The following is a 17,108-nucleotide window of genomic DNA, read 5'->3' on the forward strand; positions in this document are numbered from 1 at the left end:
AACAAGTGGTGTAGTGTTAAAGAACTGAGAAATGTCTTGATTAGAGTGTTAAAAAACGGTGCACTGACAATATAACATTTCCGGTTACACTTTACAATAAGGGTACATTAATTAACTGTTGGTGAATGCTAAGTTATTGCTATTAATGGTTAGTTAATGCATGGTTAATGCCTATTACGTATTGTTAATGCTTAGTTATTAACGGTTAGTTAATGCTTCTTTAAGAATGCTTAGTGAAGCATCAACTAAACATAAGTTAGTTAATGCTTAGTTTGTGTATTAAGCATTTACTAAGTACTTCTTAACAGTGAGGTCATGCTCAGTAAATCCTTCCTAAGCCTTAATTAAGCATTAACTAACAGTTAATTAATGTACCCTTATTATAGTAAAGTGTTACCAGATTTCCATTCAATTTGGGTTTAAGGGTACCTTTTCCTTTGGTTTTCAGGCACTTCCGGATTACTAAAAGCCAAATTGGAGACATCAGGGCTTTGAGAAAAAAATATTGTGAGGCCGTCACCCAATCTGGTCAACCCACTCAGTCCTGGACAGATCAGCTGAGTCGTTTTATGTTCAAAGTAAATAACAAAATTTTACCTTTGGTACCAATTTTTTCCACAGGCATCAACATCGATTAGTTTTAGCCAGTGTGTACCATGTGAACCAAGTTCTCTAAAAAAAAAACTTGTCAACTTAACATAGCAAGTCATGTTAAATAGCGCAATACACAAGCTTTTGGTGCATTTTGTTTACCCACAAATACAAGATGGCTATTCAACAAACTATGCAAAATTATCATTTATTTTATCTACTTATTTGTTAAAAATCAGCAGTTCGTTTTACACAGTAAACAATAATTACAAGATTACATTCTAAAAAGTTGGAGCCTCTTGGACGACGAGTTGCAACTGGACCCCATGGACCTACAGCTCCTGCAACAAACAGAACACAAATGTTCTTAGTTATTGTTGTATTACGTGTTCAGAGCTTATTGTTTTTTTAATTTTAGGTCCAGTCCTATTCACAATTTACATCAATAACATTGTTTCATCACTACAAAACTGCCATGCCCATTTGTATGCTGACGACACTGTACTGTATTGCATTTCTGACTCAGTGCAACAATCTGTTCAGAACCTACAGAGCTCTTTTAACACCCTGCAGAACTGTCTAGTGGATCTCAGGCTTGTCCTTAATATAGAAAAAACAAAATATATGTGCTTTTCCAGAGCAAGAATTACACATTTTAATGATCTTATTATTCACACAAATAATGGATCTCATATTGAAAGAGTCACTGAATATAAATATCTTGGCATCTGGATAGATGAAAAACTCTCTTTTACATTTCACATAAAAAATCTTGTCTGTCGTCTCCGACAAAAGATTGGCTATTTTTATAGGAATAAAGCCACCTTCCCGTTGTTCAGTAGGAAAAGGATTATTGAGGCAGTTTTTATGTCTGTCCTTGATTACGGTGATGTGGTTTATCGGCATGCATCTCGTTCATGCCTTAAACTCCTAGACTCTGTATTTCACTCTGCTTTGAGATTCATTACAGGAGATGCTTATGATACACACCATTGTGTTTTATATGAAAAGGTTGGGTGGTCCTCCCTTAAGGAGAGACGTGATGCACATTGGCATATTTTTATATATAAAGCTCTGACTGGAAAGCTACCACTATATTTGACAGAAATGCTGCTTATTTCAGATGGGCTTTATCAAACCCGCTCAACTGACATGCTCATGTTATATGTCCCCTATGCCCGGTCTGAGCTTGGTAAATCCGCTTTTAGCCATAGTGCCCCTGACTCCTGGAACAGCCTACAACATACAATTAAAATAAATACACTCATAACTGTTAACCAATTTAAAATTATTATTTTGAATCAGCCCCTCTACACTTGTAACTGTTTTAATTAGGCTATTATGTCTCTCATTCAATTGATCTGAATGTTTTAAATTGTTGTTGTCTGTGTGTGTGTGTGTGTGTGTGTGTGTGTAAACTTGTTATGTATTCTCATTGTATATTGTGTATATGTACAAACTCGACGTCATTGTAAAAGAGGGTCACCCCTCAATTGATCTTTCGAGGTTAAATAAAGGAAAATGAAAAAATGAATGAATGATTGATTTAAGTCGAGCCATGCATATAACGACCATGGTAAGGCTAGGAAATGATAATTTTAGCATTTTGCAAAAATATACTAACAGATTATGTCACGGTCTTACCTTGGCATAGAAATCAGTGCTATACTTAGGTTACCTTACCGATCCAAAAATATAAATAAATAAATAAAAGTGAAGTGAAGCATTTAGGAAGTTTGCTCTTTTGGGGAAGAGGAAGGTTTTTGTTTTCTGAAATGGTCTTTTTTCTGCTCTTTTTTTCCACTGCCACAGCTTTTTTTTTGTTTTTTTCCTTTTTTTTTCTTTTTTTTTGGCAGGATGTTCTCAGACCATTTCAATTCTTTATTTTTTTTTCAAAGTAAAGCCAAGTATTGAGAAGCAAAGCTTTCATACAAATCATTTGAATCCAGACATAAAATATTTACACATGAGCAGTTAAACCAGTCAATGTAATACTATTCTGCAAAAGCTAGTCTGTCATTGGGTTAAATTACAACACAGGTATTGTTTTACTCAAACTGACAGTTCAACAAATGTCTTTTCAGAGATTAGCTGTCACATGTCAAAACAAATTGTGTTATGTAAACCAAAAAAAACAAAAAACAGAACTAATTCAACATTAAGAGCTTTAAAAAAAAATCACCATTGTTAAAATGTATCAAACTCGCTTGTGGTTCTTCTGCCAGGTACACATTTGTCAGGGAGGGGGGGGGAAATCTAGCCAAAGTGAAATGTTTCCTGTTAATTAACAAACAGGCAATTCAATAAACAACGTTTCTGGATTGTTGCTCGTCTTCCACACCAGTGCAACCTGGGAAGAGATCTTCATCTTCTCCAGGAGCGAGGCTCGTTGTCATCTTCTTCCTCATCGTCATCCTGCAGTAATGCATCGTCACTCAGTGACTCTTCTGGGTACTGATGGGAGAGAAACAGACAAAGACAGGTATAAGTGTTCTCTATTGATTACTGAAGAGCAAAATAAAACTAAAGCTAATTTAAAGTGGAACGTCCCATGAAATAAAAAGGTGGCCATGCAAAAGCTATTTTAATACAATCTTACACTTATGTGTAATGGCTCCCTCTTGTGTTCTATCAATGTATCACAACAAGAAAAAGGATTTTGATAAGCTTATGGGGAAATCTTTAGTGGAAATATATGGATGTTTTCTGTTAAGTATAGATGTCTTGCTGGCGCCATTCTGCAATTCATTCTCTAGGACGAGCTAGCAGCGTGCCAATTAAAAAGGACCACAGCCGGCCGACTATGGTCAGGTAGCGTTGTAAACGCTCTGGACCTGATTTCTAAAGGGCTCTGCCTTGAAGGAAACACGGCCGCTATAGGCTCATCATCAACTGTATAAGCAAGTCCACAAACCTCATCCTCCTCTGCTTCGCCCTCATCAGCATCCACATTACTCAGAGTCATAGCAGCCTTATGCCAGGCCAGGCGCAAGGGCTGGTTGTTGAGCCTCACTCCATGCACAGCCGCCTACAGGTGGAGCAGAGAGAGAGCAGAAGAGGGAGAAAGACTTTATGAAGAGTAAAACGTGTTTCACAAATTGCAGAATAATTAGCTCAATTGAAACACCAAGCAGGGTTCATGGCTCCAAAAACTGGGAGAATACCTTTAACTGTCTAAGTTCTGTTTCTAAACTGAGTGTTTGCATGGCCAGTAGTGGACTCACCTGTTCTGCCTCTGCTCTCGTCCTGTATGTGATGACTGCAAACAGGTTGTTTTCATCAATCTGACAATCTTCAATCTCTCCAAATTGCTTCAAATATTGGAACACAAAACATTTTGGTTAGTTTTACAAACTGACTCATTCCTGTGCACTCATTGAAAATGTTTGTCATGCATCTTCTGTCACTGAGTCTTTTTTGGTGCACTAATGGTGGTTAGTTGCACTGAGCATTTGTGAACACCAGGGGCCACTGTTGATTCTTTTCACTCCCCTAAGAAAATAGTAAAGTTTGATGCACATGGTTCTTAAAAACATACTTTATACAATGCAATTTTTTTCAATATCGATCCTTATTTGCGTTACCACTTTGAGGTAACAATCCATTCCTATTATATATATAGTAAAACATGTGATGCATAAAATGATTGGACTGTGTTCATGTTGAGATATTTATGTTTCTTCATAACCTCATCACAAAGAGCCTAAATCCAAGGTAAGATGACAGCTGAACGTTTTATTTTGCTATGTCCTGACTGAATAACAATGTCCACCCACTCACTCAACAGCCAGGAGGACCCTTTAACACAGCAGCACAACACTCTAATCTCCCAAACTACAGCTTCCATCAGAAGGTCATAGTGGTTGAGGTGTGGATATCAAATCTCCCCTTTTCACAGGGATGTAGTTTGAGGCCGACTTACAGCAAAGTGTGGCAACAGGTCGACACGGTCTGCCTCGGGGAAACCAGAAATCTCCAGCGCTCGTGGCCGGTGGTCTACGGACGAATGGGATGTGGCTCCTCTGCCCCGCCCTCTGGAGCCCCTCCCCCGGGCCCTCAGAGCACCACGGCCCCTAGCGTGGAGCCCACGGCCTCTGCCCGGTGACAGGAGGCCCCTTTTAGCCGCCTGGGGAGAAAACACATGTAGGGATGGAGCCCGTGAAAAAAAGAGAGAGCACACATATCCGAATGATACTTTTTAAACATACTAGTAGACATGGATAGAAACTCACAATAGACAGTTTCAAGTTACAAGAGGACTAAAATTGCAGGTGTGTGTAAAAGGAGAATTTGAAAAGGTGACGTAAGCGATTTATTTATGTTAATATAAGTGTTAAATCACTCTTCATTCATACAGTGATCACTTATATAGTGTGCGCGTTTCATAAATCCGATCTCTCAGTCACTCGCTCTGCATGTAATCGGCAAATAAACTTTTCGGGGATCCCACAACTGATAACCAATCAGAAGATAGAACGCTACAAACCGGCACCCGGAGAAGGTAAAACTCCTTCCCAATGTCTGTTTTGATGGTTTTTATCGTGTTTTATCACACTTACGGATCTGAAATGATGCTAGAAAACTCGCTGCTTGAAGACCACAGTGCATTAATGTGGTGACATAGGGACGAGGGAGGGGACTGCTAACTGCAGTCACTGACAGGAAGTTATCTTAACTGACCATTCCGCTTACAGAACCTTTAAGCACTAGATTGTTCAAGCTTGAGGGGCCGGTATGTTCCTTTAAGATCAAGTTAATACCTCAATTTGCAGCTGCGTATACTTCATCTTCAACAAAGCAGTGTCCTCTCCACACTGGGTCTTCTTGAACAGGTCCAGCTCTGCGTCCAGCAGTTCCCTCTGTGCCTGAACATATTAAAAACTCACATTAGTATTAAGATGACACAGATAATCAGGAGTGGTAGATCAAAGGCTACTGGATTAAACTGAAAAACAGAACATTAACTTGCTACGAACAATGTATTCTCTAATCTCAAGGGAATAAAAAAAAAAATAATCCTGATTTAATAAAAACCTAGAGCTATAAACCAGATACTGGTTACCTTAATTAACTACAACGTAAATTAAGAAGAGTATGATGTTTGCCAAGTAAGGAGGTATTCATAGAGAAAGAGGTTTTTAAATCAGTAGACTGTTTGTTTGTTGCATGGATGACACTTCCTGGGAGGGAGCACTAACCTGGGCCTTGGTCTTGGCTGGGCGGAGCGGGTTGCTGTTGCTCGAGATTCCCTTGATCTCCTCTTGCAGTTTGGTGATGCTCTTGGTTAACGTGCCCAGAGCTTCCATGATCTTAGCTTTGTCCTCAGCCTTCATTGCTTTGTTCTTCTCAAGTTTGGATATGAGGAGCTGCATAGGACGAGGGCATAGAAACAGGGGCATCGCAAGTTAAACTATTAACTTCCTCAGAGCACGTGAATAATTAGAAAAACCCTGTCGCAACACAGGACTGGTGATGGAGTTAAGATTTACAACTGTTGCAAGATTGATCATTTTAATAAAAATGTAAAAAAAACTGTCTGTATTATAATTATCATGTACCATGCTTGGTATAAAGAGGTTGCATAATTCAAATGCAGACATGTGGTAGGGACACCTGAATGGACAAGAATATTACCTTCTGTGCCTCAATGTGCTTCTCCAATATTTCCTGCTTCTTCTTCCTTACGTCCTGCTGTAGTCTTAGAGCTTCCTATGAGATAAATGATGAGATGATTAGCCTCCCATTTATAGTATGAGAATCCCAGTTGCTTGCTTCCAATTTCTTTATCTTATTGCAAGCCTTCCTTTTGGAAATCTCTTCACTCACTTGTTTCTTCTTCAGGGCTTCCTCCGAGTTCCTCTGGGCCGCTTTAAAGGCAGCAGGATTGTATACAGTTTTTGTGAGTCCCATGGATGTTGAAAACACCTGAAAAAGGCGAGAGAAAATGAATGGCACATTAACATCAACACATGAATGAGAGAGAACAAAAGAAGCAGTCATTCTGAACAGTAGGTGGACACTTACTTTTACAGTAGGGGCGGCTGGGTTGGCAGAGAAACCCAGACGCTCTTTCACTGACCCTTTAGATGGATTCTGCACCAATGGGAGGAAGAAAATGCACAATGTTTATACACACCTTCTGCAGAGTTTGACAAGCTTATGTGGAAAAAGAAATTTACACACACCTGAGAGGCTACACTGGAATCCTGGGCGGGCTCAGAGTTTTCAGAGAGCAGCGGTCCGAGGCGATCTTTGACAGACTGCTTCAGAGAAGTGGCTGAGGGCTGCTGAACACCAAGGAAACGTTTATCACTTTTGTATTGTACGATATTCATGATCAGACAGTTATCCATGAACACGACGCAAAACACCACCAAGCATCAAAACGTTCCAGAAATAAATGTTATATCAATTTTCTTTGTAACAAGTGAAAAATCATAGTATTACTCTCACAAGAACATTGGCGAAACATTTTGTCTGAAAACGTTTCAAAGCTACATTGCATCATTCATGGGTGACATTTTTCAGGTGATATTTTACCATGGCTGGCTGTGACTGAGGTTGCTGCTGCTGTGAGTGGGACTGGCCCTGTCCATTACTTCCATTATCACGATACCAGTGCACCCTGATGAAGCGGTTGTTGAGAACAGCCTCTGTGCTTTGCATAGCCTGCTTGGCCTCGTCTGGAGAGGCGAACTGGATCAGAGCCCCCTCTGGGTCGTTCTGGAAGGCCACCTGTTAACAGAAATAAAAAACGACAATGTGAGACATTAAAATGTAAGCACATATAGTAGATCCTGCAGCCAACTCTGAATGGCTTCACTGAGCTTTTACACCAACATTGTCAAGTTATCAAATGGCCAATAAAAATGATAACATTTAGAAGAAGGTGGGTAGTTATCTAAAAAAAATATCATTTTAGATACCTCATAGTGTAGACTTTTTTTGAACTTTAGTTACACATGGATACTTTTCGCTGACGTCAGAGAAAAGGTTTACATCCCTACAGCTGCAAATCACAATAGTGATTTGTAGTTTATCAGATGTTTTAAATAACCATCCGCCCTTTGACTCTGAAGTTGTTGGGCAGTTACTGAGACCAGATTTTTGTATATTGTTCATATGTTATCTATCTATGCAATGCATTAATGAACTACCCAGACACTGTATTTTATCCATCAAAGCTGTGAGTCTTACATCTCTAGCAGCACAAAGGGACTGACCTGTAGGTTGACAATGGTGCCAAACTTGCTGAAATGTTCGTTGAGTTTGCTGATGTTGTTGAGCTCCGAAGGAATTTGCCGAACCAGCAGCTTGGTGTTAAGAGAGAATGGGGGTCTTTTGTGGTAGCCTTGGTGGTTGGGTGTGTTAAAGTCGGACCTGAGTAGGAGAGGAGAATTTTTTTTTAATAATTCAATTAGGATGGTATTATTTACATCTTTCAAATGTGCTTTATCAATGGGTTTAATATAATAGGCAGCATTTGTCAATTATTTTTATGTAACACGCAAAGGGTGTCCTACCTTTCAAACCAAGGTTTCTTGGGGGGGAGGCCTCCATCATGTGAGACAAGTGGTCTCTTCCTTAAATCTGATTCCATAACAATCCTCATACTGTTGTTTGGAATCTTTTCTGGAAAGGGAAAAACGGTGACAGGTCAGTGGGGGCAAGACTTTTCAACAAGGAACACAAATACAGTAGTCTACTGGCGTCTCCTTCATCTGTAAGGCAGCAACAGACCGTCACAGTGGACAAAGTCCTGAGTGTTCTTCTAATATTAGGAGGGAAAGTCCTTGCATGTTTAAAGACAATCCATTCAAAGCTGAGATGGTTGGGTTCAGGAGAACAATACCTCTCGGTGGTTGGTCCACGTCACCCATTGTGAGGCCAATCAGGTTGGGTCTCTGGGCATTGACCCGGTGGCGGTAGATGGGCCTGGAGGTATTGGTGATGCTGGGAGCCTCAGGATTGTACACATCTGTCTCATAGTTGTCTGCAGAGGAAAGAGAGGACACTTCATCACATAGAAAAGGTATAGACCGCAACAGTGATTAATACAACATACTAGGGCCCGACCGATTTATCGTCCGGCCGATTATATCGGCCGATTTTCGCATATTTCGGAATTATCGGCATCGGCCATTTTTAATCAATTTTTATTTTTTATTTTTTTTAGCAATCATGTGTGAATTGTATTGCTGCCCTGGAGGTAGCCTAATTGAATAGCATTAATGCTATAGCCTATTTACAGCAGCAGGTGTGTTGTAATACATTGGATTAATTTACACTCAACAGTTCCCCCTGCAACCAATAGCAGAGGCATTGGTCATCGCTTGACAGTTAATAATAATAATTGATAGAATTTATATGGTGCTTTTTTGGAGGTCATTCAAAGACACTTTACATCATAGAGAATCACACATGTAGAAAAAGAAAACAAAATACAGAAAAAATTTAAATAAGGTTTGAAGTGGAGTCAGGTGTGTCATTATGCTTCCTTAACCCATTGATGACTATGGCAATCTAGGATGCATGTCCTTAATGCCTGAGGGTTTTCTGAAAAAATAGTACGAATTGTCAAGTCTACCAAAACCTTAATATCTAAGCCTGTGTAGCACATAGAAACATGAAATAAAATACATTTAAAAGTTAAGGTTCACAGGTTTTATTTAAACATGCTCCCTTAGCGCTTACAAACCAACAAATATTTCAAAAAATCGTCAAAATTAGATGAATTAGAAAATTATTAAATATTGTTAATAAATAGATGCAATGTGTTGTGTGATTTTCGTCAGTAGTCTATAGTAGACCTTGATTCTGCGCACCAAACGCCACTAACTGTTATGTCGCCGACATAGCTGGCGTATTTTTTTTATTATTTTGTTTTATTTTTTTATTTTTTATTTTTTTGATTGACATGATTTTCGGCAAACCACACAACTTTTGGGTGGTCACGTGTTCTTAAAAAAATCAACAAAACCCACCTCATGTGTATTTGAACCAATGACAGTGCATTCTATGCTGGGAATGCCATGAAAATGAGATAAAGTAATAATGCTGCGCGACGCAGCATCAGGCAGGAGAGCCAATGTGGCATCGCGCAGCAGCCGTCATCAATGGGTTAAAGAGGTGACTTTTGAGTTGACTTATTTTTTTATATATATTTTTTGGGCATTTTTATGCTTTTATTGATAGTGTAGAGACAGAGTTTAAAATGGGGCAGAGAGGGGAGTGACATGCAGAGAACGACCGCGGGCTGGAATCGAACACGGGTCCGCTGCTGGCCGAGGCCCATGGGGGGGACGCCCTACCAACTGAGCTAAGGGCGCCCCTGAGTTGACTTTTGAATGAGTTTATTGAGTCTGAGATGCTGATGTTTGGGGGAGGGAGATCCAGAGGGTTGGGTGCAGTAAGATAAAATGCATAATGTCTGAATTTAGACATATTTGTTACACTTTATTTTTTTTTGACAATGCGTATTGCAATAAAGAAAAAGTTTGTGTACATATTTTCAACAGTAAAAGGTATATATATATATATATATATATTTAAGGGTTCAAAAATTTATTTTTTTTCAATATATATTTTGGGGTTTTTTATTTATTTAAAATCGTCCGATTTAATCGTAATCGTAATTTTTCTCTGAAAATAATCGGCATCGGCACTCCAAAATCAATATCGGTCGGGCCCTACAACATACATGTAATTGAAAATAAATGTGTAACTTAAAAAGACACACAGCCACTACCAGGGGGAAAGTGTGGCGGCGGGCCCTGGGGGAGTGAGGAGCGCATCCCGGAGGTGACAATAGTTGGCACAGAGCTGGTGATTGAACTGGGAGGTCCGTCCATGCCCGACGGCTGAAGCGGAGGAAGAGGAGGAGGAGGACCTGTGTCAGACAGAGTCACACAACATACAAAATCTTTAAGAAGCTCCACAATTCACTAAATCAAACCAATTTTCTAAAAGATACGTTTGAAGTTAAACTTCCAGATATTTTTTTGCTCTATAGAAAATTTCAAACAAACATGTTATGTGGGTTTATTTCCTCTTCACTTATAGCAACAGCTGACAGGATGCAGGCTGTTGCCAAGTGACATACTCAAGTACATTCTATACATTAGACACTCCTATGCTTTTCACCTTTTTATACTCCCTTTAGAAAAACTAAAAATATATAATGAAATAAAAGAGTTTGACATTCCATGCTAAAAACACATTGCAAAGGTTATTACCTTTCGGGTACTAGTGAGGTGGTTTGTAAACTTTTTTCTTGTTCCGATGTTTTTCTTTTGCTATTCTACCTGTTTGACCATTTGTGTTCAATGCTTTTACTGTAACGAACTTTGAGCAGCAAGTTTTGTTCTGGATTCTTACCTGCGACAGGTGGCAGGCTGGGTGGGAGGGTGCCTGGCGGAGGCACAGGGGGCCTCATGTTGACAGGTGGGGGGTTCATGAGAGGTGGTGGAGGGGGGAGGCCCGGGGGAGGAGGGCCATCCACACCTGGGATTGGTGCAGGTGGTGGGAAGGGAAGCATATTGGGCAGATCCTCCACTACAACTGGGTCACTTCCGTGGTCAAAAGGACACATGTCCCCTCTCATGCAGAAGCCCTTTTCTGGAAAAAAAAAAGACAGAATACACATGAAGATCAGACGTGCAAAATTACAGCAATACAAAAAACAACCGACCTATCCACTTTCAATGGAGAAAAAAATAAATGTTGAATCAGTTTTCTTTACCATCATAGTCACGGCATCGCTTTCTCTGTTGAGGGGGCGGCCCCCTGATGAAGGGGCCACGATCCACAGGGTGATCAGGGCGGAAGTCGGACCAGCTCTCAGTGGTGTTGTTGCTGTGGTGATGTGTCGGGGCGATGACTGTTATTGTGCTGCTCAGTGTTGGCACCGGGAAGTGCGACGTGGCTGCAGTGGAGACCAGGGCTGCTGGGGTGTAGCCATCACCAGTTTCTGCCCGTTCTATTCGATCGTGCTCATACTTCAACTTCCCAGAATCTCTTTCTGTGAATGGAAGTGAACGGCCACATTATAATATAGTAAAACAACTGTCACAATGGCACATTTGCCTGTGAGGAACTACACTTGTTTACACAGTACAACATTTCAAATTATTATTTTAAAATGTTTTAGTTTTTAATCCATCCTTCAATCAGGTTTGTCTATAACATGATATAATGTAAACAATTACCCTATAAATAATTCATTAACGAGAACAAAACTAGTGCTGGAAAAAAAAATCACATGTCTGTGGAAACCGTGAGATAATCTTTTTTGTTTAAGACGCTTCTTAGTCAGCAGTAATTTGACTGAGCAAACACAAAAAAAATGTATTTAGTGTGCTAAACCCTTTGTTTATGGGTCATTGCTGTCTCCATCCATATGGGAAAAAAATGGTTTTAAACAGGCAAAAGGTGATACTGCTGATGATCAAGTTCACACAGCTTTAGATCATTTCAGTTCCAGGTTTTTTTTTTTTTTTTTACCTCTGCTCCGGCTTCTGGAGCGTGTTCTGCTGTGTGTCCGGCTCCTGCTGCGATCTCTCTCCCTGTCCCTGTCTCTGTCTCTGTCCCTCTCTCTGTCGCGCTCTCTCAGGCGATCCTTGCTCCAACTGCGGCTGCGGCTGCGACTGTAACTGCGACTGCGGCCTCTCCGGCGGTTGTAGCGGTCGCGGTACGAGTCCCTCCTCGGTGGGATGCGCTCATAGTCCCTCTTTCTGGAGCGGTCATCCCTCTTTCGATCATCTCCTCTCCTAAACATAGCAGGTCAATAATAAGTGAAAAGTAAGAAAACTGAGAAAAAAGTGGTGAAGAGTGGCAAAACTGGCAGTTGCAAACACACCTGCTGTCTCTGCCGTAACGAGAGCTCAATGGCGGAGGGCTGTGGTTCACTCGCCGGGGAAACTTCTTGTCCCGTTCTTCTTCCCGATTTGGCTGAACAAAAAGAAAAAATGTCATTTGGATCAATACAGTCAAGCAAAGAAGACCACTGACATTAGAAGTCCCAACTGCTTGGTGCTCTTATGTGATGGTGTAGTGGCCCTGTCAGATAGTCTTGACATTATAAAGAAGATTACCTCATCTTTTTTCTGCTCATCTTTCTCAACTTTGACCACAGCCGATGGTTGCTCTGGCTGCGGGAGGTAGCTTTTGTTGTTGATCGCTTCAAACAGCCTGTCCACAAATGGCTGGGTCTCTGAAAGAAGGCAATAGTCGGTTAAAAAATATATATTAATAACAGATAAAAGTAATAACAAAAGCTGGATCACGTAATAACTGAAAAGTAAAAACCTTTGTGAAACAGGGGGATGATTTACCTTTCTGTAGAAATACATCCAACTGGTCTAGACACAGGGCTTTTAGTTCCTTCTCACTTTTGTCTTTCTTCACTAAAGCAAGGACATACTTGGCGAGCGCTGAGGGGTCTGCGTCGCAGCTGGAATTGTAAAAACAAAGAAAACAAAACAATAAGATACACAAACATCCATTCATGTAAATCAATATTAAAAGGTCTGTATAGGGCCATAAGTTCTATTCAAGACGTTTAAATGCCACTCATAACAAATGACCAAAGATTCAAATCTGCAGAGAGAAAAACAACATTATTATTGTGTCAATAATGTGTCATTTAGAGGCACACATTTTATCGAATCATGCCATGCTGATCTGTTTGACATGAGGCATTACTTAGCCAAGAAAATTATAATTATAATGTAGGTAATTATTGGCACCTTTGCACTGTGTGTTTGCTCTACCAAAAACAATATGTTGTGTACCTCAGATAGCGCTAGAAAATGCTAACGCAGAGTTGAGATAACAGCTGTGTGGCTAAAGGCTAACAGTACTTACATGGGCTCGAGGGTATCAGATAGCCATGTTCTGAAGGACTCAAGGTTTTCAATTATCATTTTAGATCCAGCCGACCTTTCCTGCCACCGCAGTCACAGTTAACGCTAGCTGGGGTTGACCTAACTTATCTGTTTAACAGAGCAGCCGACATTTGCTAAAACTAGCCAGATTAGCGTTGTTAGCAGGCGTCTGCCAGGCCCCACAACGTGATGCACGATTCCTCTACTCTCCTACTGTATGTTATACGGAAATAGACAGAACGAGTCAATTACTTATCAGCGTTTAACCAACTATCAATGGAGGCTGTCTATCATTTTTATCTGTAAAACTTGTGGAGCATCAACCCGTAACTTGCTACTTTATCCCCTCACTAGCAAACGTGCCATTGAGACTATTTACTTCCGCTCGGGTTCTCGTGGGCTAATATCGCGAGAGAGATATAAACAGTATATGGCTACCATGCTGCCTGTACTACTGTTTACAACACTTTCTCTGAAGTAGCCCGACTAGCCAGAGAGTTTAATGTGTCAGGTTTAAGTGTCACATTACGGTGGCGCTGAGCATTCACCAAATAAAAAAAAGTTTCACAGCTAATGTAGCCGTTAGCACACTCAGGATCTCAGATCTCGTAATTACGAGATAAGGATCGCCCCTCTCATTCATCAATAACGATGGCTGGCTGGCTGCAGGACGGCAACGACTCTGTCCGACCTTATCGTCTTTTATTCCTGCCCTAAAAGCACACTTTACTCTATTTTTACACACAATCCATGACCAGGATATCAACTAGGCCTATGAAAATAATGGCCTAAATGTTGATTTAGCAATTTAGTGCATGCGGTTCCGGTGTCGTGCCAAATTTATAGTGTGTGTGTGTGTGTGTGTGTGTGTGTGTGTGTGTGTGTGTGTGTGTGTGTGTGTGTGTGTGTGTGTGTGTGTGTGTGTGTGTTTGTGTGCAGACGAGGTGATCTAGCCATAGGCAAACGTAGGCAATTGCCTTGGTTTCCGGACTACAATGGGCCCCATAATCAATACAATTATTTTAAATGTTTTTTTACTGTTCATTCATTAATCAGCGATCGCATCGGGTAGCCTATACTGAGGGACAGACTCGGCTTTACGCCCGTGATCAGCTGCTGAGGTCCGACTGCGGGCTTTTCTCCTGAACAGTCCCAGTGACTGCATGTCTGCGCAAATTTGACATACTCGTATGCCCTCCTTGTAGAAAGTTCTTATGTGTTTGTATGAGTCAAGGATCACACCGAGTTTAAACGACTGCATTTCATCAAAGCATTCAATAAAACTGCGCTCCTATACAGTACAAACAGGAGGTAAAAGTGAACTAGCCCACCGGGCATTCTGATTGGATGAGACAACACAGTACGGTGGCTCCGGTCAGGGCCGACGGACTGGGTAGAAAAGTGATACAGTCGTGGGGGGGCCCAAGGCAGAGGGGGGCCCATAAAAAAAAAAAAATGTTTTTTTTTTATTTTATTTTTTTTAAACAAGCTAAATGTGTGGCCCCAATCTTTGAAGGCCCTGAACAATGCCATTCCAAAAAAATAAATAATTGACTGGCTCGTGATAGGCCCCTGACCCTTGCAAGGAGATCAGGGGCCTGCGCATGACTAAGCCATGTATGCGGGAGAGTAAGCAGGAGCAAGCCAACATTGAATTGAACTGGTGGCGAAAATAAACGCAGCGATGTTTCTATGGGGATATTTAGCTGTACAGAAATAAGTGCTGGCAAAGCTAGGACAGTTTAAGACTCCACATCACTGTGGCAACACAACCTATCTATCAGCTCAGACAGCGCAAAGAAAAGTCTGATGAATACATGAGAGTGATGGCCCCTGCAAGTTTCAGTAAGTTTAAAGAAGTGCCACACTGTTACTGCCTTTGATTGATTGTCTTTATTTCGAACATGCAATAAAAAAATAGATGAATAAATAACAAACAAACAAAAGCAAAACAAAGAAATAGAATAAAAAAAATAAAAAACAGAAAAACAGACATGCTCGAAAGGGGGTAGGAGGAAGTAAAAAACTTATCTAGTCCTACCCCTTAACAGATCAATTTTGCTTGGATAGATTATGTTATTAGCATGTCAGTATAATAAAAAGCTATAATAATGCATATATACATGAGTACCGAATCATTTTGTGCATATATATATATATATATATATATATATATATATATATATATATATATATATATATATACACATACATACATACACACACACATATACATATATATAATAAACAATCATATATATATATACTATAAACTATTTATATTACATTATAAATACCCATACATGTATATTGTAAGTTACTATACATATATAAATATTACAAATATAAATACAAATACCATGTATTCTACAAAACTACAGTCTACATATGTCCATGTTATAAAGGCTTTTCTAAATTTCTGTACTTTGTGAAGATGATGTCTTTATATCTGTTTTTGAACTGTCTTATGTTTTGGCTTTTCTGTACTTCCACACTTAACTTATTCCACAATTTTACTCCGTAGATGCTGATACAGAAGCTCTTTTTCGTTAAAAATGCATTTCGACATTTTAAGGGGAAAACACATTGTATTTATTATTTCAACTATTGAGTTATTTGTAGAACAGCATGCTAGTGTAGGCCAACAAGATTGATTTTCTGAATTTTCAATGCTGCTTTATTTTTATGTTTTAAATTGGGAAAGACATGTTCCAAAACAACCTGTATTTAAAAAGAAATCAAGCAAGTAGGCTAATAATAACCATTAATTAATTATAGGCTATCGCATCACAGTAGGCCTATTGTCCACAATAATCACAGCCCCCCATCCATAAAGGAACTTTAAAAAGTTTAATTTGCACTTGATGTGCCTACACAAGTGTATGGTCTATTATTTGTATTTAGTGTGTCTGCATAGTATTGCACAAAAACAGTAGAAGTTTTCTTTAATTGTGTTTTGTACTGTCTGTAAAATTATACTTGCACATAGCAAACAAAATTGCACATCTGTATTCAAATAAACATTTGTTTATTTCTATAGTGCGCATTGGCATCTTTGAGCAAAATACCCCCAAAAGTTTCGCCGCGCCTCCTGTGACCCTGCCCAGTGACCACCTTGACTAAGACATATTATGGGGGAAACACCGGTAAAAGTAATGATTTGGTCATTCATCAGATGAAATATTGTGGAGTTGTCTGGCTCAGAGAGACATGTGTATTGTAAGACCGCTTTTCAGGGGGCCCATCAGGACTTTTTGTATAGGGGCCCAGAATTTGGTGCTGCGCCCCTGGCTCCGGTGGCCCATAATGAACAAACTGCATATCATTTAACCAAATTCTAATATGGCCGTTAGCACACTCAGGATCTCGTGAATTCTTGCAATCAGTTGTGATTAAAAATAAGATTTAAAGCAGAATGCACATCATCATTTCAAAGCCCATTTCCCGAAAAAACATCTTATTTCTAAAGCATTTAAAGACTATGGGTGATGAGATTAAAGGTGCTCCGAGGAACTTTCAGTGCGTGTTCATTCTTGCACACCCTTTGGACAAAAGTGGTAGTGTTTTACTATGCCAGCTGCTCTTCCTGGGTAAAGGCATTACTAAAAACTATAGAAAAATAGCATTCTTTGC

The 17,108-nt window shown here is 39.9% G+C and overlaps 1 protein-coding gene across 2 annotated transcripts; it reads right to left on the reverse strand.

Annotated features, from left to right (window-relative positions):
- Positions 1–2,137: 2,137 nt before the first annotated feature.
- rbm26 (RNA binding motif protein 26) lies at positions 2,138–13,854 on the reverse strand. Of its 2 annotated transcripts, none has more exons than XM_080025518.1 (22): positions 13,456–13,854; positions 12,924–13,042; positions 12,684–12,802; positions 12,449–12,540; positions 12,094–12,359; positions 11,333–11,611; positions 10,969–11,208; positions 10,340–10,480; positions 8,444–8,584; positions 8,115–8,223; positions 7,815–7,971; positions 7,132–7,326; positions 6,777–6,875; positions 6,616–6,684; positions 6,418–6,516; positions 6,226–6,300; positions 5,790–5,957; positions 5,352–5,456; positions 4,514–4,717; positions 3,816–3,902; positions 3,506–3,619; positions 2,138–3,045 (listed from the first exon to the last, which is right to left on the reverse strand). In XM_080025518.1, exons 1-22 carry the CDS (start codon positions 13,512–13,514, stop codon positions 2,956–2,958), a joined length of 3,027 nt encoding a protein of 1,008 aa, XP_079881644.1. In that variant the 5' UTR covers positions 13,515–13,854; the 3' UTR covers positions 2,138–2,955. The 2 variants fall into 2 exon arrangements, with proteins under 2 accessions (XP_079881644.1, XP_079881643.1); XM_080025517.1 differs by having other exon boundaries at positions 6,777–6,878.
- Between the last annotated feature and the right edge of the window lie 3,254 nt (positions 13,855–17,108).

Source organism: Ammodytes marinus (assembly GCF_949987685.1).
Source record: "Ammodytes marinus genome assembly, chromosome: 1".
In the NCBI taxonomy this organism is placed as follows: Eukaryota; Metazoa; Chordata; class Actinopteri; order Uranoscopiformes; family Ammodytidae; genus Ammodytes; species Ammodytes marinus.